Below are 25,259 nucleotides of genomic sequence, written 5' to 3'. Positions count from 1 at the left end.
TATTGTAATAATAATATTTAACAGAACATGTAAATAATTTAAAACAGGAAAAAAATACAGAGAAAGGTTAAGAAACTGGAAAAATATGAAATTAAATATAAAAAGATAAATAGAAAGTGTTAAAGAGTCACTCCACAGTGTCGGTACTGCAGTGAGACATTTATAGTTTAAAAGGTTTAAATAAATTAACCATTTTTCATTTGAGGAAGTCAAACTCAGCCATTCATTATTTATTAATATTAATAATATTTTAATATATTGTTTTGTAAAGAAACTTTCCAAATCTTTAAGTTTGAAAAATAGTAATATTTTAATAAAAGGGAAGTTAAAAGTTAATTGGTTTATGGCTTTAAAACAACAAAAAAAAAAACATTAATTCATGACAAATAATTATTTTAAATTGTGACCTGCAACATATTAACAACATAATTCTGTAGGAGCCACATTATTTATTATTTTCCAAATATATATTATAAATGTGTATTTTATAACATATAACTACATATAAAACCTAAATGTTTACTGCTGTGATTAGTAGATTAACGTTTTAGTTCAGGAAACTAAGTTTATTTCTTAATCATTTATCATAGTTGAGGCTGTAGGTGTAGTTCCACTCTTGACCGCAGGGTGTCGCTGTCGCAGGGGGTCGCTGCCCCTCCACGGTCTGGTTCTCAGCCAAACTAACCGGATGTATGGCGGAAGCTGTCGGTTAGCAACAAGTACAACAACAGCAGGATGCAAAGACAGCTGTTAGACTGAAAACACCCTTAACTGCGTTTATTAAGACTTCTGTCCAAACCGCGCCAACATGCGGGACAGGCCCGACGTGAAACTACCGATTAGGCCCGTAGAAGAAGACTGGTGTCCGCTTTCCCGCTTCGTGTGCAGAGTTTAATGAGAGAAATGAATCATCGGAGTGAGAGCGGAGCGGATGCTGCAGCTGAGCTAACGGGCTAACAGGCTAACAGGCTAACGGGCTAACAGGCTAACGGGCTAACAGGCAGGATGAAGAGGCTTCAATAAACTTTATCAACAGCTGGACTCGGTGACAGTAACAGGGGGGCCGCTGCAGACGTCATGGACTCCCTGCTGGACTTTGAGGAGTGCGTGAAGGACTCACCTGAGTTCAGGTAAGTACCAACTAACACCTAGAGCATCTCTCACACTGCGCATGTGCAGAGGTCCTGATGATTCTTCATTTATTTTGTTCAGACTGACTCTGGATCAGTTTGAGGGCGATGTTACTCTGCTGGAGGCTCAACTGGACAAGGTACAAATACTACAATACTCTATAGTACTGATACTATTACAACTGGACAAGGTACAAATACTACAGTACTATAGTACTGATACTACTACTGATACTAAAACACTGTACTAATGATACTACTACAACTGGACAAGGTACAAATACTACAGTACTATAGTACTGATACTACCTCTGATACTACTGATACTATTACAACTGGACAAGGTACAAATACTACAATACTGTACTACTGATACTACTACTGATACTACAAGGTACAAATACTACAATACTATAGTACTGATACTATTACAACTGGACAAGGTACGAATACTACAGTACTGTAGTAGTGACTATTGATAGTACTACTACTGTACTACTATCACTGGGTATTGCTACTACTATTAGCTGGTACTGTGTCTACTGCTGACCTCTGTCTGCGACCAATCAGGTGATGAAGCTGAGCGGGAAGATGGTGGAGGCGGGGCAAGCGTACAGCGCAGCCAATCAGCTGTTCCTGAGCGGCCTGGCGGAGCTCTCCACCTGCCACCAGAGGGACCCCGTCATCACGGTACGGGACGCTAACCACAAGCACGTTAAAGGCTCTGTAGCTAGCTGCTAGCTCTGTAGCTAGCTCTGTAGCCAGCTGCTAGCTCTGTAGCCAGCTGCTAGCTCCCTGTAGCCAGCTGCTAGCTCCCTGTAGCCAGCTGCTAGCTCCGTAGCTAGCTCTGTAGCCAGCTGCTAGCTCCGTAGCTAGCTCTGTAGCCAGCTGATAGCTCTGTAGCTAGCTCTGTAGCCAGCTGCTAGCTCTGTAGCCAGCTGCTAGCTCCCTGTAGCCAGCTGCTAGCTCCCTGTAGCCAGCTGCTAGCTCCGTAGCTAGCTCTGTAGCCAGCTGCTAGCTCCGTAGCTAGCTCTGTAGCCAGCTGATAGCTCTGTAGCTAGCTCTGTAGCCAGCTGCTAGCTTCCTGTAGCTAGCTCTGTAGCCAGCTGATAGCTCTGTAGCCAGCTGTTAGCTCTGTAGCTAGCTTCCTGTAGCTTCCTGTTTCTGACTGACTTCCTGTTTCCTTCCTGTCAGAGCTGCCTGAACCAGTTCCACCAGGGTCTGCAGGAGATGGTCAGCTTCCACACGGTGAGGCCACGTTGATTCAGTCACAGAAATGTTCTCTAACCGAGTCCTGACTGATCCTCAGATCATCTCTTTCAGATGTTGTTCGATCAGACGCAGAGAGCCATCGGCCATCAGCTGACCAACCTCTGCTCTCAGTACGTTCAGCACTATTTATTTTATTGTGTTTCTAATTATCTAATGTCTTTCCTCATGTTATTTTATTTCATCATCTTATTTATTGTATTTACTTTAATTGATGATGATGATGATGAAGGTGATGATGGTGGTGATGGTGGTGGTGATGATGATGAAGGTGGTGATGATGATGATGATGATGATGGTGGTGATGGTGGTGGTGATGATGATGGTGGTGATGATGATGATGATGATGATGGTGATGATGAAGGTGATGATGATGATGAAGGTGATGATGAAGGTGGCGTCTGTGTCTCTGAGGTTCCTACCCCAGCTGGCTGAGACCAGGAGGGAGTTTGTTCGTATCGGGGACGACCTGGAGACGGCGGCGGTGAAGAACGCTCAGGTGTCTCGACATAAAGCCGGCGAGGCCGAGCGGGCGAGTCACCTGCTGCTCGCCACGCGTAAATGCCACCAGCACTTTGCCCTGGATTACTGTCTGCAGGTAGGACCCAGCACTTTGCCCTGGACACTGTCTGCAGGTAGGACCCAGAGACACGTCAGGACCAGGAGGACGGTGCTGTTACCTACATGAACCTCTGGGTGTTCTGTTTTTCAGCTCAACACGTTCAAGACTCAGCAGAAGATCGACGTCTTAAACTCGGTGAGTTCATTTATTAGGAGACGAGTGACGGCGTCTTTCGCCCTGGGTCTCGTCTGACACGTGTCCATGTCCTCAGGTTTTCTCCTTCGTCCACGCTCAGTTCACCTTCTTCCACCAAGGCTTCGACCTGCTCAGGGACCTGGAGCCCGCCATGAAGACGATGGCGGCGCAGGTCCTGACCTTTGACCTCTCTGCCTTCACTGCACCTGCTCGGTCGTTCTGTGTCCTCAGTTTGGACTGACAGGTGTCTCTGTGTCTGCTCTTCAGTTGTCGCAGCTGTCGACCGAGTGCGTCGCTAAAAGGAAGGAGCTGGAGAACAGACACCTGCTGGTCCAGCAGAGGGTGAGACAGACATTCATTTATTTATTATTTTATTTATTTATTCATTCATTGTTTTATTCATTCATTCATTCATTCATTGTTTTATTTATTTATTTATTTATTTTATTTATTTATTTATTCATTCATTATTTTATTTATTATTTTATTTATTTATTTTATTTATTTATTTTATTTATTTATTCATTCATTATTTTATTTATTTATTATTTTATTTATTTATTTTATTTATTTATCCCACTGTGTGATAATTAAAGGATTAGATGATCTTATCTTGAATTTCATTTTTTATTTTTTATCATTTCGTTTTATATTCATTCATTATTTTAGATGATTTTGTTATTTTATTATTATGTAATTTTGCGCTATTGTATTTAATTAAATAAATGTTAATTATTTATCATTTTTATTTATTTTATTATGTTTATAATAATTGAATATTATTATTTTTTATTCAAGTCTTAAAGGTCTACAGTTTTCTGCCTCACTGCAGTAAATATGTAGCGTCTTGTCAATTCATCGATTATTAAAAACTAACTGAGAATCATTTTATTCTGTTGTTAAATGGATCGACCATAAAATTAAATACTAATTCTAACAATTTCTTCCTGTTCATTTAAACGTGTCTCATCAAGGTGTTCACTTCCTGTCTCTGTCCGTCCAGGACGCCTCAGGTGAGCCGATGGTCGGCCCGTGTCCCGGCAGCGACGTCACCATCCAGGGTTACCTGTTCAAACGGTCCCGGAGGAAATCTAAAACCTGGAAGAGGTTCAGACGCGTTTCATCCTCGTCGTAACGTCTCAGATCGTTTCTTCTTCGTTAACGACATTTAAATATTTAAACCTGTTTCAGATGCTGGTTTATCATCAGAGACAACCAGCTCATCTACAGGAAGTCACATAAGGTAAAACTCAACGTCTGATTTAGTTTAGTCGACTTGAGCAACACTTCAACGCTGACCCAGGTCTCTGTGAACGCAGCATGAATCAGACTTGATCTGCTGCTAAGAATAAACTCTACATATTATATAATAAAATGTACAGAATTCAGTTTCAAAACATTATCAAGCTTTTAGATTTTAGTTTCAGACTCACAAAACTTTATTTTTTAATTAGATTTGTAGCTTTTAACCACAATGTTTTAATAAACAGGAGCTGCTAACAGATAACTGCTTTTATTGACTCAATGTGAAATAATCTAAAAATCAGAGCTGTATTCCTCCTCATGGCGCCAGAGTCTTGACAGATGAATAGATGAATAGATGAATAGATGAATAGATGAACAGATGAATGCATGTTGCAGGAGGAGCCCATGGTTCTGTTTGAGGATCTCCGACTGTGCGCCGTCAAATCTCTGGAGCACGTCGACCGGCGCTTCTGCTTCGAGCTGCTCTCCGTTCAGAAGTAAGACCAGTGATCAAACGTCTGTGGGTGCGATGAGTCGTGTCGGGTGAAGTGACCGACTCTGCTGCTGCTCCTTCGTTCCAGGTGCTGCGCTCTGCAGGCCGACTCGGAGCAGCTGAAGCAGGCGTGGCTCAGCGCTCTGCAGGGCAGCATCGACCTGGCGTACAGAGAGAGAGCCGAGCCTCAGCTCACACAGGTACGTCCACGCAACCACCTGGACGTCCTCATCAGAGGAGGACAGGGCCTTTAAGAGCTGCTGCACAGAGCCAGGCTAGCAGTTCCCTCTCCTTCAAGTCTGTATGCTAAGCTAAGCTAAGCTAAGCTAATCACTGTGTAGCTGTAGCTTCATATTTACTGTACAGATACTTAACTGTTCATTTTTACTGGCTAACCTCTTCATCTGCAGCCTAAAGAGCTCCCCCCTCTCCTGAGTGGAGGTGAAGCCTCTCCGGGCCCCCCCGCCCAGAGGCCTGCCGTGCTCGCCGTGGCCCTGAGGGGCCCCGGGAACCAGAGGTGCTGTGACTGCGGGGAGGAGGAGCCTCGCTGGGCCTCCATCAACCTGGGCGTGACCATGTGCATCGAGTGCTCCGGCATCCACAGGTACGGAAGCCTCCAGGGTCCAACAGGACTAGTTTACCTGGCCTCCTCTGGTCATTTATCATATTTACTGAAGTGGTTTATGAGAATCGTCCCTGGTTGGTTGGTGTTCAGCAGACCAGTCAGACGTAACATAACCACATCAACTCTCATCTGAAACCTTTCCTCTGCAGGAGTCTGGGCGTCCACCTGTCCAAGGTGCGATCTCTCACTCTGGACTCCTGGGAGGCCGAACAGCTGAAGGTACCAACGTAGAAAACTGTCTGACTGTCTTTAAATCCATGTCTCACCTGATCTGAAGACGTCAGCTCACCTCTGTGGATCTGAAACTATCTGATCAATAAACAGTTTCAGTCGTTCTTTAAAGAAAGTGATAAATATTAATATTAATAGAAGATTTATTGCTTTTCTTTATTTCATATCAAGATGAACCATAGACAGTATAAAGATGTCCACCTTCATAGAGACATCTTCCTCTTCTTCCTCTTCTTCTTCAGCTGCTGTGTGTTTTGGGAAACGACGTCATGAACCAGATTTACGAGGCTCGATGTTCAGAAGAGGGACGAGTCAAACCCAGAGCAGACAGTCCGCGGTGAGACGGCGTCCCCCTCGTCACTGAGACGTCCCATCAGAGCGTGAACGTTCATGTGGAGCTTGTTTGTTTGTTTCAGGGCCGAGAAGGAGTCGTGGATCAAGGAGAAGTACGTGGAGAAGAGATTCGTGCAGAGCAGCAGCTCGGACGGAGCTCGTAAGTCGCCGTCTTTGTCCTTAAACTACTTCCTGTCGAGGTAAAACAGCGACAACGAGTTTGTTTGATTGTTTCAGAGCGCCGTAAGGACGAGGCCGGGCTGCGTCTGTATCAGGCCTCTGTGGTGGGTGACCTGGTTGCCATGGCAGCGGCGTTGGCCGAGGGGGCGGAGATCAACAGGAGCATCAGCGAGGAGGGCGGGCGCACAGCGCTGATCGGAGCCGCCGTCGGGGTAAAACATATAACACGGGTGTTGTAGTTCCTGGTTTGACCTGATGGTGTCAGCGTCGGAGCGTTTTAATGACGGCAGCTTTCCTGCAGGGGTCGCTGTCGGCCTGCGAGCTCCTGCTGCTCAACGGCGCCAACGTCAACCACCGAGACCTGAGAGGACAGGGGGCGCTGCACGCCGCCGCCACGGCTGGACATACCGGGTAACGAAATAAGAGGGACAGTCCTCAGCTAATCTCAGCTAACCTCAGCTAACCTCAGCTAACAGAGACAAACTTTAAAGTTCTCAGTCATCATGTCAGAGTTTCTTCTTCTGTCTCAATATTTCATCAAATCCTAAACCAACTGACAACAAATGTAACTGATCTAGTTTTATTATCTTCTGTCCTTTAGAGTCTATCCACATGATTCTACATCAGCTATGAACCACATGGTGACTGGACTGATAGAATCTGAGCCCTGTGTCTCAGTTTAATACATGGTCCTTTGTCTCCATCTAGTGGTCTAATGGTGGTACTACATATAATAAACACAACACAGACGTCTAGTAGTGGATGTTAGCTTAGCAGTGATATGTAGCATGCCTTGGTCTTGGTCCAGTCTCTGTTCACATCAAACTTAATCCGGTGATTTTCATTGGCCGCTGTAGACAAGTGTGTCTGCTGCTGAAGAGAGGAGCCAATCAGTACGCTGTGGACGAGCGAGGTCAGGACCCATTGGCCATCGCCGTGGAAACAGCCCACGCTGACATCGTCACTCTGTGAGTCGTTAGTTTGTAGAAGATGATTCGTTGTTTGTGATTGATGTGATTAATTGTTGTTGTTGATGTGATCGAGGCTGCGGATGGCCAGGATGAACGAGGAGATGAGAGACTCGGAGGGAGTCTTTGGAGGAGTAGGTGAGTCAGACTCAGATAAAACCAAACTTTTTATCTGACCCTGAACGCACCGCCGCCGCCGTCCGCTAACGTCTGGATCTAAATCCTCAGGGGACGACGAGACGTTTCAGGACATCTTCCGAGACTTCAGCGACATGGCGTCGCACGATCCCGACAAACTGAGCCGGCGGCAGTTCAGCCGTGGAGGAGAGGAAGAGGAGGAGGAGGAGGAGGAGGAAGAGGAGGGAGGAGGAGACAGGAGGGATAACCGACACAGTGTTGAGAAAAGTGAAAACATGTAGACACAACTGACGTCTGAGCTGTGATAGTGAAGTCGTTCTGTTCAGACTACTTCCTGTTTGGCCAGTATGTCACTTCCTGTTTGGCCAGTATGTCACTTCCTGTCCAGTAACCGTGGAGATAAACCAAGAACTGTAGAAGCAGAAACGTCCAGACTTGATCTGTTAGTTTTTCCTGCTGTGGTTCAGGACTGAGTTACTAGAGCGCCTCCTGCTGCTGGACGCCTCCTGCTGGACGCCTCCTGCTGCTGGACGCCTCCTGCTGGACGCCTCCTGCTGCTGGACGCCTCCTGCTGCTGGACGCCTCCTGCTGGACGCCTCCTGCTGCTGGACGCCTCCTGCTGCTGGACGCCTCCTGCTGCCTCCTGCTGCTGGACGCCTCCTGCTGGACACCTCCTGCTGCTGGACGCCTCCTGCTGCTGGACGCCTCCTCCTGCTGGACGCCTCCTCCTGCTGGACGCCTCCTGCTGGACACCTCCTGCTGCTGGACGCCTCCTGCTGCCTCCTGCTGCTGGACGCCTCCTGCTGGACACCTCCTGCTGCTGGACGCCTCCTGCTGCTGGACGCCTCCTCCTGCTGGACGCCTCCTCCTGCTGGATGCCTCCTGCTGGACACCTCCTGCTGCTGGACGCCTCCTGCTGCCTCCTGCTGCTGGACGCCTCCTGCTGCTGGATGCCTCCTGCTGCTGGACGCCTCCTGCTGGACGCCTCCTGCTGCTGGACGCCTCCTGCTGCTGGACGCCTCCTGCTGCCTCCTGCTGCTGGACGCCTCCTGCTGCTGGACGCCTCCTCTCAGCGTATTCCTCCTCATGCTCCTCTCTTCACCTCTGTGATGGTTTCACCTGGAGAACACAGATCATGTCTCGTGGTGCATTCAAAGACCACGAACCCCGTCAGAGTTTATCAGTTTAGAACCTGCTTTAAGGTTCATTTCATCTGCCTCTGCAGCATCATCCTAGTTTAACGACATTTATCAGCTGTATTTATCATGAGTCTGTGTTTAATCCTTTAACTGATATAAATGACACTAACTGTTATTCTGTGTCGTCACTGATGTCAAGACGAAATACTGAGTTTATAGGAAACAGCTGTTCAGAGGAGACAGATTAAATGAATGGATCTAAAGACAAAGATGAGACGTAGAGTGTTCAGATCTAAATGTGCTGAGGAGTTTAGGGTTTTATCACCTGAAGGTCACATGACTAGAGTCTGTTAATGACCTGATACTGACCTGGACCTGGTTCAGGTTAATGTATTAACACCTGGTCTCACCTGGTCTCACCTGGTCTCCCCTGTCCATCCACCTGGTCTCACCTGGTCTCACCTGTCCATCCACCTGGTCTTAATCTAAATGTGTCTCCACATGCGTCCCCAGCCAGCACTTGAGATCTGATCTCAGTTTGTGTGTCTGTAAATCAGCAGCGCCATCATGTGGTCACAGCTGCTGTCTCTAATGGATCTCTACCTACCGCTGGATCAGAACCATCAACAGCTGCTTGTTGACTTGGAGACATGATCCAGATGTTGGAACCAGATGGAAAGACTCTCACACTTTAAGATCTGATTTATTTATGATGGTAGTTATTTTAGAGAAGGAGGTCAGGAAGTCGTAAATGTTTCTTTTAATTTTTAACTTAACTTTGTTTCAGAAAGGGATTTTAACTGTAAGTGGTTGAAAACGTTGCGTTCAGGTGCTCCTCAAACATTTCAAAAACTTTATCGACACAGAAACCTGAAGACTGAACTCTGACTGCTGTTACTACTGATCAATAAAACCACTGAACGTCTGTCAACCTAAACCCTGACTCAGTGTTTCAGTCTGGAGCGCCTCTTCCTCCCCCACCTCCTCCTCCTCCTCCTCTTGTTCAGTACCGATGTGTGACGTTCTGACCCAGCTGAACATTTTTCCTTCTTCTAACATCAAAACGTTCCTCCCTGACACGACTGAGTGGTCATAATGTTATGGCTGACAGGTGTAAACATGTTCACATTCATTGAACTGGAACCAAAACAGGAAGAAGATACACATTTAATTGTAATTACAGAAAAAAAACAATTACAATTAAAGATTAAAGAAGTTCATGAATCTGCAGCCGTGACGTTCAGGAGACAAACTGTTTCCAACGTGTTTAAAAATGTGTAAAATCAGATCTGAGTTTATTCTCTGATCAACACAAACAGCTCCGTCAGTCCTGGAAGCTTTTTATTTCAGTCCAACGCTCAAACGTCCCACGCTCTGGTCACACCTCAAACACCTCTCAGTCTCTTCCCTTCTTCCTCTTCTTCTTCTTGCTCTTCTGTGTTTCCTCCTCCGCCTTCTCTTCCTCCTCCTCTTCTTCTGTTGTTGTTGTTTTTCTCTTCTGTTTCTCCTTCTCCTCCACCTGCTCCATGGCGTCCCACACCTCGTCCTCCTCCTCTTCCTCCTTCACCTCCTGACTCACCCCCTCCGCCGCCCCCCCCTCGTCCTCCAGGTCCCGTCCTGACAGCAGGAGGCAGTTGAGTCGAGACTTGAGGTAGACCTTGTGCTGCAGCGTCCGGTCCTCCAGGCTGTGGATGCGGAGGAAACGGTCCAGGCCGCAGGACGCCACCACGGGTCGGGTGGGGTGACACTGCAGCGCCCGCACGCCCCCCGCCAGCCCCTTCAGGCAGCCGCGCACCAGCCCCTTCCTCAGGTCCAGCAGGGCCATCTGCCCCTGGGTGTTCCCCACCACCACCGTGGAGCCGCTGGCGGTCAGAGACAGAGCGGTGAGCGGATACTCGCCGTACTCGGCCTCCAGGACGGGACGTCTCTGAGGGGTGGACGGGTCAAACACGTGGACCTGAGAGACGATTCAAAACAACTTTATTACACAGCCGACAGTTACAAGTCACATTATATATATCAGTGTTGATCACATGACTCCTTAATACTAGGGGAAATTATAAAGATCAAAATTATCCTTAAAATGGACAGTTTTTGAATGGAGTCTGGTTATTTGATCTGAGAAAATATTGTTTACGTTTGATGGTTTTTATATGGAGTCTGGTTTATGGATCTAACAGAAGGAGTGTTTAAAATTGATGGTTTCCAAATAGAGTTTAGTTCATTGGATCCAAGAGAATATTGTTTAAAATGGAAAGTGTTTAAATGGAGTCTGGTTGATTGCATCTCAGAAAATAAGTGTTTTTTGAATGGAGTCTGGTCTATTTGACCTTAGTAACTGGTCCTTAAATTGAACGTTTTTTGAATGAAGTCTGGTCCGTTTGACCTAAGTAAATGGTCCTTAAAATGAACGTTTCTTGAATGGAGTCTGGTCCGTTTGACCTCAGTAAATGGTCCTTAAATTGAACGTTTTTTGAATGGAGTCTGGTCCGTTTGATCTAAGTAAATGGTCCTTAAATTGAACGTTTTTTGAATGGAGTCTGGTCCGTTTCACCTCAGTAAATGGTCCTTAAAATTAACGTTTCTTGAATGGAGTCTGGTCTATTTGACCTTAGTAACTGGTCCTTAAATTGAACGTTTTTTTGAATGGAGTCTGGTCCGTTTGACCTCAGTAAATGGTCCTTAAATTGAACGTTTTTTGAATGGAGTCTGGTCCGTTTGACCTAAGTAAATGGTCCTTAAATTGAACGTTTTTTGAATGGAGTCTGGTCCGTTTGACCTCAGTAAATGGTCCTTAAATTGAACGTTTTTTGAATGGAGTCTGGTCCGTTTCACCTAAGTAAATGGTCCTTAAATTGAACGTTTTTTTTAATGGAGTCTGGTCCGTTTCACCTAAGTAAATGGTCCTTAAATTGAACGTTTTTTGAATGGAGTCTGGTCTATTTGACCCTAGTAAGTGTTCCTTAAAATTGAACGTTTCTTGAATGGAGTCTGGTCCGTTTCACCTAAGTAAATGGTCCTTGAATTGAACGTTTTTTGAATGGAGTCTGGTCTGTCTGCATCTGTCGCTCACCCACCTGGTGGTAACTTGTACAGGTGACCACTTTGTCGGAGTCCGGGATGAAGGCCATGTCTCTGACCCAGTGCGGCCGCCGTAGGTCCAGCCAGTCGTCCCGCAGGTTCTTCGCGGTGAACACGGGCTGCTCCGGTTTCTCCAGGTCCCAGACCTTCAGGCCGTTCTCCTTCCCGCCGGTGGCGACCTTGTTCCCGTGGACCGGACTCTGCCGCATCCTGCACACGTTCTTCCCCGCGTTGAGCTCCTTCACGGGCTCGCTGCTGTCCTCCCTCCAGACCCGCAGCGTCCCGGACTCCACGCAGGTGACCAGCGAGGAGCCGTCCAGCGCCGCCAGCCCGGTGAAGCAGCCCTCGGTGGGTTCTCCGTAGCGACGGCAGTCGGTGAAGACGCCCTTCTCGACGCTGAACGTCTTCACGGTCCCGTCCACGGAGCCGACCAGCAGCTCGCTCTCCGCCGGGTCCCCCCAGCACAGCGCGCGGACCTCCTGGTCGCGGCTCAGGTGGCTCGTGTTGCAGAAGTTAAAGGCCTGTTTCCGGGACACGCTGACCCCCTTTAGGATACCGGTCTCCGAGCCGAGCCACACGGAACATATCCGGCTCTGGTCCCCCATCACACCGGACTTCAATCTGCCGAAAACTGGACACAAAACAAATCGGACAGCTCCGGGCTCTGGTCCGGAAAAACACGCGTGGCTCCTCTACTAACTGCGTCGCGCGTTGAGGACGTCACTGTGCAACAGCTGGATTTTTTTTTTTTTTTTAATAAACTTTATTGAAGTCGGTTATTAAACCAGATAATAAAAATAAATAAATGTTAAATATAAGATAAAATGTGAAATAAAAATGAGAATAATGTGAGATGAAAAAAATAATCAATTTGTACAGCGTCTGATGAAAATATCAATGTTATGACAATAAAACGTTGTATCGTCTTTTTAATTAGTTAAATTTTACTATATTCCTTATTTTACAAAGTCAAAATTAAATATTATATTTTAAAAAAACACTTTGAATAAAAATAAAAATAGTTTCTTGTAAACTAATTCACCAAATACGTAATTAGTACGTAAAAATAACTTAAGATTCATTTTGTAATTATTTAAATTATTTTTCTTACTTTTTGGTCTTAACTCGCTTCAATAAAACTAATTATTAAAAAAAAATAACTGATTTTATTTTAAACGTATTCTACGTCATTGATAAGCGACCGATTCTGAGCGCATGCGCCAATGACGGGACTTTCACCATTTTGGGTCTCGGGGCTAGCGTACAGCAGCTAGCTGTTGGTGTTAGCTTACACGGCGCAGTGTTACGTTGTTCTGGTTTATTTTTCCCGCTTTATTAATTGACGTTGAGTAGACAGAGAGCGGGTTCCGCCTCCAGAACCGAGACAGAATCTTTCTTCGTCTGAGAAATGGACGGAGAAGAGGACGACTTCATGTCCGGGAGCCATTCCGGTGAGAGTTCTGCTTTGTTTCATTTTTTAAGCTAACAACAACAACAACTCGTTAGGCTGTGTTAAAACCCGCTAATCAACGGTTAACGTGTTTACTGGTGATAAACGTGATGTTAACAGTCGTCTCGGCTCCTCCGTGTTTGTTATGGATATGTGGGTCAGCAGCAGTGTCGGTTACCAGGAAATGTGTCCCGTTTTAGCTCCTTGGAGGAGGACGCACATCCTTAAAGCTCTCAGCCTCATTTACCTTTAAACCTTTTAATTAGACGTTTATAGTCAGTAACTGTGGAAGTAAAGGGGACTTCCATTCCTGCTTGAATCCGTCACGGAGTCTCTTCCTGTCGCTTAGCATCGTGCTCATATGAAGCTCTGATTCATCGTTGGCCTAATATTAATCACATCTGGACAAACCTTTGATAATTAACTGATTTTAATTGATAGGGATGAGAGGGGATCTGTGCCGAATCCATCAGCGGGTCTTAAAGATGAAATATTTTTATAAAGTTTTTGTATATTATATATTCTGCCATGTGCTGATGAACCGCGAACCATAAAATGCGTATTTTTTACATGGGGTTTGGTTTAAGGACTGATGACGATGGTTGTTTTTTAAACTGATTACACAAAACGCTGTAGATTCAGTCTGATTCACTACTGTTGATTAAAAATAAAACCTTTAGACCTTTTATATGAATATTAAAACAATTTACTGTTTTAATTTATTTACTATACACACTGTTTTCCACTGGGATTTAATAACCCACGAACATGACTTGTGTTTAGATTTTGTATTTAGAGCGTTTGTTATTTAACCTTTAACTTGACCTCAGCAGCTCTGCCACTAGACGATGACCAGGTGTAAAGACGTTAAGATGCTTGATGTGTGTTTCTCTGACGTGTTGTGTGTTGTGTGTTCTGCAGACGATGGCGGCGGCACTCCGGTTCAGGACGAACACCCGGCGTCAGGCGGCGAGGAGGCGAGGAGCGACGGGCGTCAGTCAGAGGTCAGGCTGCTCTGAGATCAGTTTGTTTGATGAGCACCTGTCAAATCAGTGCATCAGCTCTGTGAAGACGCCTGCTGCTCTTTAAAATGGATGGTTTCTGAATGGAGTCTGGTTTAGTGGGTCTAAGAATAGTGGTGTTTAAAGTAGTGTGTGCTGTGTACATGAGACTAGATGGTGAGGTGATGGGTGTCGGTGCTGCCCTAATTATTCCTGTTAACAGTTAATTATTTATTCGTTAGTTTCAGCTCAGTTTGATCAAAGCTGGTTTTGTCTCATCAGGACGAAGGCAGCAACGACGGCGACGCCCCCCCCCACCGGGCATCTGGCGCCGCAGCCAGCGACTCTGACAACGAGGACCGACGCGGAGCCGACAGCGACTCGGAGGCCGAGGCCCCCAGGGGCCAAGGCAGCAACAACAAAAGTGACTCGGAGGGCGAGGCCCCTCGACCCGCCGACAGCGACGACGACGCTCCGGTCAAACACAGGAGGAGGAGCACGTCCGAGGACGAGGGGCGCCGGGCGAGCGACAACGAGGGGTCGTCACCGGTCAAGCGGCGAGCGTCGGACAACGAGGAGGACGACGCCCCGTCCCCCGCCAAGCGCCGGGGCAGCAGCTCGGACGTGGAGGACGGCGAGGACAAACCCAAAGCAGCCGCAGACAGCGACTCAGAGAACGAGGACGCCAAACCTCAACGCCGCTCGGACGGCGACAGTGACTCTGACACAGAGATGAAGACCGCCAAACGTAAGGCGGCGCAGATAGACTCTGATGAGGAGGAGAAGCAGGAGGAAGAGGGAGGAGGAGGAGGAGGAGGAGGAGGAGGAGGAGGAAGGAAGTGGAAGGCAGTGATGCAGTCTGACAGCGACGAGGAGGAGGAAGGAGGGAGGAGGAAGAAGAAGGCTGCAGCAGGAAGTGATGGAGAGAAGGAGGAGGAAGAGGAGGAGAGGAGGAAGAGAGACGACAGTGACGAGGAGGACGAGAAGCCAGGTACTGACCCAGAGAGATCAGCTGTTCATCAGAACGTCTTCAGTGTCCCTTCATGTGTCCACTCATGTGTCCACTCATGTGTCCACTCATGTGTCCCTTCATGTGTCCACTCATGTGTCCCTTCATGTGTCCATTCATGTGTCCCCAGTGAAGAGGAAGAAGGCCATCCTGTCAGACAGCGAGGATGAGGATGAGGAGGAGAAGGACAACAAACCAGGTAACACTCAGACTCATTCATGTCAACACATGGTCGTCCTCGTCGTCTCTCCGGGACACGTCCTCAGTGTCTTGTCTCTGCAGCGAAGAGGAGTCGGGCGGTATCGGACGACGACAACTCGGACAGCGACGGCGGCTTCATGGGTCCCGACAAAACTCTGGCGGCCAAACTGAAAGAGCTCGGCTCGGACAGCGAGAGCGAGGACGAGAGGACGAAGGAGGCGGCGGGGAAGAAGGACGAGAAGGCGCTGTTCGGTAGCGACAGCGAATCTGGAGACGAGGAGGAGTGAGTCCTACACCCGAGTGTCTCTTTAAAGTCTCTGGGACGTTTGTGAGGACGCGTCTGTAAACGTTGTGTTCGTTGCAGGAAAATGATCGCAGACATCTTTGGAGAGTCTGGAGACGAGGAGGAGGAGGAGTTCACGGTAAAGATCTTCTCTCTCCGGTGAGAACGTAGACGTGCGTCCGTGTTTTTCTGCTTCTCAAAGTTTTTTCTGCTGCAGGGATTCAACCAGGAGGACCTGGAGGGAGACAAGAAGGAGGCGAAGGAGCGCCAGCAGCAGGTGGACGAGGACTCGGACTCTGACGAAGGCGTCGACCGCAGCGGCCAAGAGTTGGTTTCATTCACTGATTTAATGACGTCACACGGAGGCGTCGCCGCGGTTTCGTTAACGATGTGTTTGTCCCGTTCAGCACCAGCTTCATGTCCGACTTCGACATCATGCTCGCCCGGAGGAAAGCCATGAACAGCAAGAAGAGACGGCACCGCGACGGAGGCACCTTCATCAGCGACGCCGACGACGTGGTCAGCGCCATGATCACCAAGATGAACGAGGCCGCCGAGGTAAGAGCCCCCCGCCAAAATAAAAGCACGGCCCGCTCTGGTTACCGGCGGGAGCCTCGCTGACGCTGGGTTTGATTGACAGGAGGATCGGACGCTGAACAGCCAGAAGAAACCGGCGCTGAAGAAACTGACCCTGCTGCCACAGGTCGTCATGCACCTGAAGAAGTAAGAGCTCCGCCTGCAGCACGGGGACTTAGCATTAGCAGAGTTAGCATTAGCAGAGTTAGCATTAGCAGCAACACGTGTCCAAAGCTGATATTTCGTTGTGGTGGCGTTCGTCCCTCAGACAGGACCTGAAGGAGACGTTTATCGACAGCGGCGTCATGTCGGCCATTAAAGAGTGGATCAGTCCTCTCCCAGATAAATCGCTGCCAGCTCTCAGGATCAGAGAGGAGCTGCTCAGGATCCTTCAGGAGGTGAGTACAGACGGACGCTGAGGACGTCCTCAAAGCTCGAGTCCGTCCTTAGAGAGTCCAGAGTCTCATGTTTTTCCTCCTGCAGCTTCCCAGCGTGAGTCAGGAGACGCTGAAACACAGCGGCATCGGACGGGCCGTCATGTTCCTCTACAAACACCCCAAAGAGTCCCGGTCCAACAAAGACCTGGCCCTCAAACTCATCAGTAAGAACCAACGAGTCCACGTAGTTCCTGTCTGTACCTGTAGAGGACAGTGTCTCTGTAGAGGACATGACTGATGTGTGTCTCGTGTCCAGATGAGTGGTCGCGGCCGATCTTTGGTTTGACGTCCAACTACAAGGGGATGACGAGAGAGGAGCGTCAGCAGAGAGACCTGGACCAGCAGATGCCCCAGAGACGACGTCTCAGGTAATAAAATGTCCATCATCAGAATTAAAGACATGGACACAGACTAGTCAAAGACCCCTTGTCCTCCCACAGAGACGTTTTGTGTCGTTGTTCTTGGTTTGAGTCTCTTTCTGTCCTCGTCTTCTTCTTCTTCTTCATAATTTGGTGGCGTCTCAGTTTTAGTCTTTTTCTCAGTAACTGTCCCTTCAGACTGTTTCCTGGTGGAGGACGAGTCCTCGTTGTCCTCATGTGTTTATGTGTTGATGTAAAATCATCATCAGGTTCTTAGTGAGACGCTACGCTGTCTCTGTCTCTGGAGGATTAGTCTGAGCAGAGACAGACGTCTTTGTGTCCTCTACATCCATCTCATTTCATCTTCCCCCCTCCTCCTCCTCCTCCTCCTCCTCCAGTCAGCCTCAGAAGGTGGAGAGGACGGAGGAACCCGACGTCTTCTCTCCACCGACCAGGTTCAGTCATTAAATGCATGGTGTCCCTGCAAGTCGGTCTGACGGGAGTTTAACGTCTTTAACCCCTCTCTGCAACGACTCCAGCTGATCAGGAAACTTTAATTATATAAGTGTTAAGAAATAAATTAAGAAATAAAAAGAGAAATCATCTCAATTACAGAGTTGTACTAGTTTTAAAGAGGCAGTGATTTAGCTGCGGCCAGCGGGGGGCGCTGCTGCACAGAGGGGTTAGACGAAGCAGGAACCTCAGTGGTTGTGATTCCTACCGTGTGAACGCAGACCGTTCTACTTCCTGTTACCTGCAGACCAATCACAGGTGAGCTCTCGGAGGCAGCAGGATGTCAGAGCTGACTAACCGCTGTGAGACGCTGATAACGGCATGGAGACGCTGCTGGTGTGGACAGAGTTCCTGGACAGACGTGTCTCTGGGGTCGACGCTAACGTTTGTCCTCTGTCTCTGTCTCTGTCTGTTTGTCTGCAGCTCTGGAGGACAGACGCCGCGCAGAGATCTGGAGAAGCAGCTGACGGGAGAGGAGAAGTGAGTCCACGGCTGATTCCACCGATCGCAGATCATTTAAAGTCCAGTACGTCTGATAACATGCTTCCTCCCTTCCTCCCTTCTTTCCTCCCTTCTTTCCTCCCTTCCTCCCTTCCTTCCTCCCTTCCTTCCTTCCTTCCTTCCTTCCTTCCTTCCTGCAGAGCCCTGCGACCCGGCGACCCCGGCTTCTGTGCCCGGGCCCGGGTACCGATGCCCTCCAACAAGGACTACGTGGTTCGACCCAAGTGGAACGTGGAGGGAGACTCCACCAGGGTGAGTCTGACGTCTTTAAAATAAAATAAAATAAATAAATAAATAAATAAATAAATACAGCCGGAGCCTCAGGGCTGTAAACATGACTCCAGTGATGTTAATGGATCAAAGTCTCTTCACTAAAATCATGTTTTTATTGAAAACATCTCTAAACAGATTCAGCTTCTACTTTATTCTGATGTACGTCCTGATGTTTATACAGTTAATATGATATTAGTTATAGGTTGTAATGTTTGTACTATGTAGATTATTTATCACCTTTAACAATCTAGTCTGAAATGATTAAATATAAATCAAATGAATGTTTTTCCTCTTTTAAATCTAATAAAGGAACCTGGTCTGAGCTCAGTCTGTTAAAGGTTCAATGAAAACACTAAACGTCTGTTTTCATATAAATTCATTTTATATTTTACTGAAATTGGTTTAAAATGATAAAAATTATTCATCTATTGTAACATCTGTCTAATAATATTCAGATCTAAGCAGCAAACAGGATTTCCTTTCAAAATAAAAGACCCATTTTCACAATAAAATCCTGGAGTCTTTGATTAAAACACTGGAATGAAACTAGAGTTGGTTAATAAAAATAAATTAAGTCTGACTTAATTAAATTACCAGATATTATAACAGTATATTTTATATTTTATATTTAAGTTTTAATCTACCTGCTGTGAAGCGAGCAGTCCTTGTGTTGGTATTTCTTTATTCAAAATGTGTAATTGCTCGGTTACCTGCCGTGCGTGGCTCAGGTGAGGTCAGGAGCTGTGCTGTGATTGGTCCTCTGTAGAGCGGCTATAAGAAAGCCATCAGCCTGCTGGAGAAGCACAAGCGTCGCTTCGCAGAGCAGAGGAAAATGGGCCGTCCGCAGGGAGCAGTGAAGATCAGCATAGAGGGCAACAGAATGCCCCTGTAGCTCCTGCTGCCGGCCTGCAGGGGGCAGTAAGTCCATCTGCATGGTGTGAAGGGAGGGGGCAGAGTGGAGCATCTGTCTCTGGACCCGGCTTTGATCTTGATATTCTAACAAAGAACTGAATTAAATTCTCTACGACTCTTAACAAGGTTTCAGTCTAAGCTGCATGAGGAGTGAAGACATGTTTAAACCTTCTTCTTCTTCTACTTCCTGTCTCAGTCCGGTGTCTCTGTCTCCTGCAGGGTCCGATGAAGAAGGGGATGACCCGGGTCGATAAACAGATGCGTAGGTTTGCAGACATCCGGCGCCTGACGAAGACGGGTCACGCTGTTAAAATCAGCGTGGAAGGCAACCGGATGCCGCTCTGATTGTTTTGTCTTTTCTTATTTTTTTTTTAACCTCCATAGGATTTATTGTATTTTGTTTTTGTTTCCTGAACAAACCTCAGCGGCGCCCCCCTCAGGTCCAGCTCTGCCTTACGGAGGCTGAGGTCCGATCACGTTGGCTTCAGTCAGAATGTGAATATCGTCTCAAACTCGTCGGCTCTCTGGGCAACAAACTAAAGATGTGATCTGTAAATAATGACCTGAAGAGCAGAGGCTAACGTTAGCAGCTAGCTACATCACTTCCAAACCAAAAGGATCCACAGTGTTAGCTGATTAGCTCAAAGTTAGCTTTGCTCAAAGTTGAGCTATGCTAGCAGACACATTCTGTTAGCATAGCTCAACCAATACTTTATGTAACTAAAGAATGTTTGATTGAAGTTTGTTGCTAACAGCGCTCACTGCTAACATTGGCCTTTTTACCTGGTTGTAACATAAAGCTAACATCTGCCAACATCAGCTACACCTTTAAATGTTAGCTAGCGTTCTGGACACGCTTTGGAGTGAAGCTACGTTAGCTTTATGTCAGAATCAACTAAGAAAGCTAATGTTAGCATAGCAGTGAGCTCTGTTTTCAGTAATGTTGGCTAATGTTAGCGGTCATTTGTAGCTAAAACTGATATTGATTCATGCTATCTTCACCCCAAGGCTAACTGTGTTGGCATTTTCTCCAAATATTAGCTACATCAGCTTTAGCTCCAAACCATTTAGCACAAAGTTTGCTTTGCTCCAAGTTGAGTAATGCTAGCAGAGAGTGTAATGCTAGCAGAGAGTGTAATGTTAGCAGAGAGCTCTGTTTTAAAGGCTGTAATCTTGTCGTCTGGAGATAAAACTAATGCAGGTTTTATTTCAAACCCAAAAAAAGATGTCAGATGTGTTTGCTTTATCTCTTGACACGAGATAAGTAATGCTAGGAGACAGCTAGCTAACATTAGTAGTGTCATCTGCCATATCCCGCTGTTAGCTTTACGTCACACGCTAGCTGTCATTTTCAAGTCTGGAGCTAAAACTGAGATTGGTTCATGCTAGCTTCACTGTGTAGCGACTCCAGAATGCTAGCTAACATTAACAGTGTCAACTGACATTAGTTGATGTTAGGTTTATGGTACTGCCACATATGGTGGCTAATTAGCAGTTAGCTGTGAGATCCATGTTAGCATCAAGTTAGTGTTCCTCCAAGTTAGGTAATGCTAGGCGTCACAGAAAACATAGCTGATGTTAGCAGTTAGCTCCATCTTCAAGGCTGTAATGTTAGCTGATGTTAGCAGTTAGCTCCATCTTCAAGGCTGTAATGTTAGCTGATGTTAGCAGTTAGCTCCATCTTCAAGGCTGTAATGTTAGCTGATGTTAGCAGTCATTTGACAACTTTTATCCCTGAAGCCACTGTTAGCTTTCAGCTACATCAGCGCTGTTAGCCATAAACCTCCGTCTATAAAGGCTTATTGTGTTAGCTCGTTAGCAGTTAGCTCTGGGGTCTTTCTTCTGAACAACTTTGCAGCGTGACTCAGGCTTTTAAATAATAAAACTTGTGCTTGACGTGAGTTTAAGGAGTTGCTTTAGAGATGAATATGTTGGTTGTCGTTTCTCGTCCAGAGAGCCGTCGAGTCTTCAGTGTTTAAGAATAAACTCTCTCCCTGAACTCTCGTCTCTATGTCAAGGTGTTTGTATTTTGCTGATAGTCCGGTTCATTACGTCCTCACAGAGTTCACGTTTCTTAATAAAGACTCAACAAAAACTCATCTGAGGCGTCTGTCGTCTTCTTCAGGTGCTAACAGGAAGTTCACCTTCACAGATAAAACCAGTCCTATATTATCAAACATGAATTAATTAAGGTAGCTAATTTATCCTAGCTGGTGCGTTCAGGTGTTTCCTGTGTTTGAGAATCAGGTCTCAGTCTAAATCAGATTAAAGATTAAAAGAAGAGAACTAGACTCAGGTCTCTGATCATTTTCTCTTTATTAAGCTCAAAGCGTTTAAGAACAGAATCGGTGAACAGGACGTGGTTCCACTGTGACGACGCTCGAATAAACAGGAAGAGATTTAACAGATTTAAAGGAAAGTGTGAAGGTTTTAGTTCATTAAACCTCAGTTCATCTCAGCTTTGTGTTTTAATTAAAAATGTTAGATATCAGCTTTATTAGCCACAAACCTTTTGCCTCCATTTAAATCTATAAATGTTTATAGCATTAGCTTGTGTTAGCAGTTAGCTGCAGGTGAGTTTGTCTAATTCATTCTAGTTTAGCTCATTTTGTAATTTTTAATTTTCTCTTCAGCTTCGTGAAGATTAAATGAAAAGGATTCATGTCATCAGTTTTATTTTTAGCTTAATATGTACATTTAGTTTTTTTTAAAAATCTCAAAAGACATCAGTAAAATAACTTTATATAGTTAATATTTAATTTTATTTGTTTATTGCAGTATTAAAATAAGTATTTCATTTGAGCAACTTGTCCTGTGACATCTTGTTGAAATAAAACTTAATTTACAAACTCATTTGTAATTTGTTTTCAAAACTGTTTCACTAAATATCAGTAAATTATTAATTGTACGGAGAAGAAAAACTAATTATATTAAAAGTAATTTTGTGGTGTGAAATAATCTCAGATGTTTTAAATGTTCCTAATTTTGTGTCATAATGTGGGTTTGTATTATTTTGAGTTAATGTCTAATATTTTACAGACGTCCTGGAGTCAAATGAACCAGTTTTAGATTTTTAGATTTAAAGCAGCGTCGTCCAGGTTCAACGTGTCGTCGCTGCGTCTCAGTGGAACAACGTCGTCCTGATTCACGCTGGAAACTCCAGTCAAGTCGAGGCGAAAACTAAAAATCACCTCCAGTCTCAGCAGCAGGAGGAAGAGGAGGAGGAAGAGGCAGCGATGATGATGCATTCAGGCGACGTCAAGCTGCAGCAGGCGTCAAAAACATCTTAAAGATTTAATAAATGAATCCAAACGTGTCCGTTCAGAACGTCGTCCATAAATCTGCTCGTTTTAAATCAGTCGTCTGTGTTTTCCTCAGTTTAAACTTCCTGCATCATAAAAACTAAGCTTTGGTCCTGACGGCTGCTTCTAAATGAATTTCCGAGCCGCACCTGAATGCACCATCATTAAACATTCATGGCCAGGTGAGGGGGGAGGGGGGCGTGGCTCAGCAGGTGATTGGCGGCGTGGTGTCATGTGATGAATCTTCTGCAGATAAATAAAAAGATCTTTTTTAATCTCGTTTATTTTAATGATTGACCTGAGCTGCAGTTCTCTACCTGTCCAGAGGAGGCTGCTGTTCAGGTAGGGAGGGGGCGTGGCCTATCCTCGGCCACTCGGTAGGCGGCTCATTCCGATCCTATCGATGGGAGGCGGGTTGACCCGTCGTCTTGGCAACTCCACCACCTTACTACATAAAAAACAAAAAGCAGATTAAATATTTGGAGGAAACAACAACAACACAGCTAGCAGTTAGCTCAGTTAGCTCCGTTAGCTCTGTTAGCTCTGTTAGCTCAGTTAGCTCCGTTAGCTCAGCTAGCAGTTAGCTCTGTTAGCTCTGTTAGCTCCGTTAGCTCTGTTAGCTCCATTAGCTCAGCTAGCAGTTAGCTCAGTTAGCTCTGTTAGCTCCGTTAGCTCTGTTAGCTCAGTTAGCTCTGTTAGCAAGCATTCCTACCCCTGCTTGTTGTTCCTCTGTTTGGTTTCCATGGAGCTGACGGACAGGCGGTCCAGCGGGACGCCGTTGCCAGGGTAACTCCTCTTCCTCTTTGGCTCCATGACGTCATTTTCCATTTTCATATGTTCGTCCAATCGGAGCAGCTTTGCCGTTAGCTCCTCCCCCGCCTTCACACCTCCATGACGGGGCCGAGGGGCCGCAGGGGCCCTCAGTGTGGGTCCGTCTACATGCTGGAACGAAAGGACAGGAAGGCACCAGTGGGATAAGACTATGTACTGAAAGTAAACGGGATGGGATGAGGATATGTACTGAAAGTAAATGTGATGAGTGAACAATAGATAAATCATACTGTAATTAAAGTGGGATAGGTCTATGTGCTGCAATCAAAGAAAAGTGTGACAAGAGTACAAACAATATATCTCAGAGGATAAGGCTAAATACTGAAAGTAAATGGGATGAGATCAGGCTAAATACTGGATATTTATGCTGGAATCAACCTGTGATAAGACCTGAAAGTAAATGGAGGTGGGATAAGTCTAGGTCTTGGCTAGGTCTATGTTCTGAAGACTTTATGTTAAACTCTGCTGATGAAGATCCTCCATATCTTTCCATGAGGGAGTCTCTTCGTTTAGAAAACACAGGAGCCCCGCGGTGGAGGGGCCCCGCTGCTCTGCTGTGTTTTCATTGGTCGTCAGCGAGCAGCGTCTGACTTCCTGTCTGACAGATCACATGTCGTCCAGACTAAACAGAAAACATCTCCAGCTCCGCATCACCTGATATCAGCCCCGGGGCCCCTGAGGGAGGGGACGCTTGTTTTGGCGCTCACGATGATTTGACGGGAAACGACGTGACGTCCTCGAGTTGTTCTGCACCAGAACACGACGGTTCAAAACTAGGAGCTAAAAGAGGCTAAAAGGCTAAAAGAGGCTAAAAGGCTAAAGGTTAAACTCTTGAGTTAATGTGATAGTTGATAATTAATTGTGTTGAAACGACAAAAGGCAAATAATTACCAAGTGAGAAATCACATAAATATCACAAAAATTCCACTAATATGGAATAAATTAATAGACATTTTACGATGATATTTTCATTGTTTAAATAATAATTTAATTAAATTAGACAATAAAAATATGATCATGAAACGTATCACAGTAAATGACCTCATACATAGCAGCGGTACCACATCTGATTTTAGTCTAATGTGATAAATAAAGTATGAAGTAATTATATATTATATATTCAAGAAAATATTCAGACTGAAATTTAAACAACATTCATTAATAATAAATATAATAATAAATTATATTGTTAACTTAAAACTTCCAAAAATTAGCAAAATTTTCCCCCCCAAAAAAAAATAAATCCATGAAGGCGGCCATTTTGGAAACGGCTGCCAAAAGCTACTGACTGCAGCGCCTGGATGAATGACGGGATCAGACTGATTACTGTCAGAGAAGTGTTGACGACGTCTCAGGGATCAGATCTGATGGATTTTGTATTAACGTCCTGACTGAGGACTTAAGGCTCAATCAGTGAATTCTTTTAAATCACTTCTTAAAACTCATTTTTATAGATTTGCTTTTATGTGAGGTTTGTCACTTTCTTTTTTTAACTTTTAACTTGAATTAATTCATTCTATTTTACTGTGTTTTATTTTATTTTATTTTATTTTAGTTATGTGGTTGTTTATGTATTCTTTTTATTGTCTTCTCAAATATTGTTGGTTGTTCTTATTTTGCCTGAGTATTTTATTCATGCTTGACTGTCAAAGCACTTTGTAAACGCTGTTTTTAAAGGTATTATTAATATTATTATTAGAGGTCAAAGGTCATGTTTTAGGCATGGTGGGCCGTGTATTTACCTCATAGACCTTCATTGACCTCTGACCTCATTAAAACACGTCTTAATATGATGCTACTGCTATAGAAACCATCACCGCTAGCTTAGCTTAAACGGAGCGGCTCTCTGACCGTCCAATCAGAGGACGGTAAAACGCTGACGCTACCGTAGGCCACAGAGAAGGACTAAGAATACCAACTAGAAATGTGATTGGTTAAAGGAACAGCGTCATTACAATGTGTTTCAGTTTTAACTGTGAAGGCCCAGCAACATGATGATGAAATATGATTGGATAAAAGCTC

At 45.6% G+C, this 25,259-nt stretch overlaps 5 protein-coding genes across 7 annotated transcripts; 2 read left to right on the top strand and 3 right to left on the bottom strand.

Moving 5' to 3' along the window:
• The first annotated feature begins 708 nt into the window (after positions 1-708).
• Positions 709-8,158, top strand: LOC311498728 (arf-GAP with coiled-coil, ANK repeat and PH domain-containing protein 2). Its single transcript, XM_084559440.1, has 22 exons — positions 709-1,130; positions 1,213-1,270; positions 1,701-1,820; positions 2,325-2,378; positions 2,454-2,512; positions 2,814-2,997; positions 3,112-3,156; positions 3,233-3,328; positions 3,424-3,498; positions 4,160-4,263; positions 4,348-4,399; positions 4,798-4,898; positions 4,983-5,094; positions 5,305-5,498; positions 5,669-5,738; positions 5,993-6,087; positions 6,167-6,243; positions 6,321-6,475; positions 6,565-6,674; positions 7,121-7,231; positions 7,308-7,369; positions 7,460-8,158. The coding sequence occupies exons 1-22, from the start codon at positions 1,078-1,080 to the stop codon at positions 7,648-7,650; spliced, it is 2,178 nt and encodes a 725-aa protein (XP_084415566.1). The 5' UTR covers positions 709-1,077; the 3' UTR covers positions 7,651-8,158.
• Positions 7,813-9,435, bottom strand: LOC311498730 (uncharacterized protein; the record flags this gene model as incomplete). Of its 3 annotated transcripts, none has more annotated exons than XM_084559442.1 (2): positions 8,961-9,435; positions 7,813-8,928 (listed from the first exon to the last, which is right to left on the bottom strand). In XM_084559442.1, the coding sequence occupies exon 2, from the start codon at positions 8,455-8,457 to the stop codon at positions 7,813-7,815; it is 645 nt and encodes a 214-aa protein (XP_084415568.1). In that variant the 5' UTR covers positions 8,458-8,928; positions 8,961-9,435. The 3 variants fall into 3 exon arrangements, with proteins under 3 accessions (XP_084415568.1, XP_084415569.1, XP_084415570.1); XM_084559443.1 differs by having other exon boundaries at positions 8,971-9,435; XM_084559444.1 differs by having other exon boundaries at positions 7,813-8,918; positions 8,971-9,435.
• A 147-nt stretch (positions 9,436-9,582) lies between these two features.
• wdr74 (WD repeat domain 74) lies at positions 9,583-12,509 on the bottom strand. Its single transcript, XM_084558474.1, has 2 exons — positions 11,586-12,509; positions 9,583-10,465 (listed from the first exon to the last, which is right to left on the bottom strand). Exons 1-2 carry the CDS (start codon positions 12,192-12,194, stop codon positions 9,905-9,907), a joined length of 1,170 nt encoding a protein of 389 aa, XP_084414600.1. The 5' UTR covers positions 12,195-12,509; the 3' UTR covers positions 9,583-9,904.
• A 326-nt stretch (positions 12,510-12,835) lies between these two features.
• Positions 12,836-21,273, top strand: iws1 (interacts with SUPT6H, CTD assembly factor 1). The gene is made up of 15 exons (XM_084559133.1): positions 12,836-13,040; positions 13,961-14,043; positions 14,323-15,031; positions 15,180-15,248; positions 15,332-15,533; positions 15,615-15,672; positions 15,751-15,860; positions 15,941-16,091; positions 16,174-16,256; positions 16,378-16,507; positions 16,593-16,710; positions 16,803-16,914; positions 17,842-17,898; positions 18,060-18,171; positions 19,324-21,273. Exons 1-15 carry the CDS (start codon positions 12,998-13,000, stop codon positions 19,447-19,449), a joined length of 2,163 nt encoding a protein of 720 aa, XP_084415259.1. The 5' UTR covers positions 12,836-12,997; the 3' UTR covers positions 19,450-21,273.
• Positions 21,274-22,650: 1,377 nt separating this feature from the next.
• ostn (osteocrin) lies at positions 22,651-24,994 on the bottom strand (the record flags this gene model as incomplete). Its single annotated transcript, XM_084558838.1, has 3 exons — positions 22,651-22,854; positions 23,119-23,348; positions 24,980-24,994. The coding sequence occupies 3 exons, from the start codon at positions 24,992-24,994 to the stop codon at positions 22,767-22,769; spliced, it is 333 nt and encodes a 110-aa protein (XP_084414964.1). The 3' UTR covers positions 22,651-22,766.
• Positions 24,995-25,259: the final 265 nt, after the last annotated feature.

Source organism: Chelon labrosus (genome assembly GCF_963514085.1).
Source record: "Chelon labrosus genome assembly, chromosome: 13".
Taxonomy (NCBI): Eukaryota; Metazoa; Chordata; class Actinopteri; order Mugiliformes; family Mugilidae; genus Chelon; species Chelon labrosus.
Note: the sequence above shows the minus strand (reverse complement) of the source record. Positions and strands in the feature narration are given on the sequence as shown.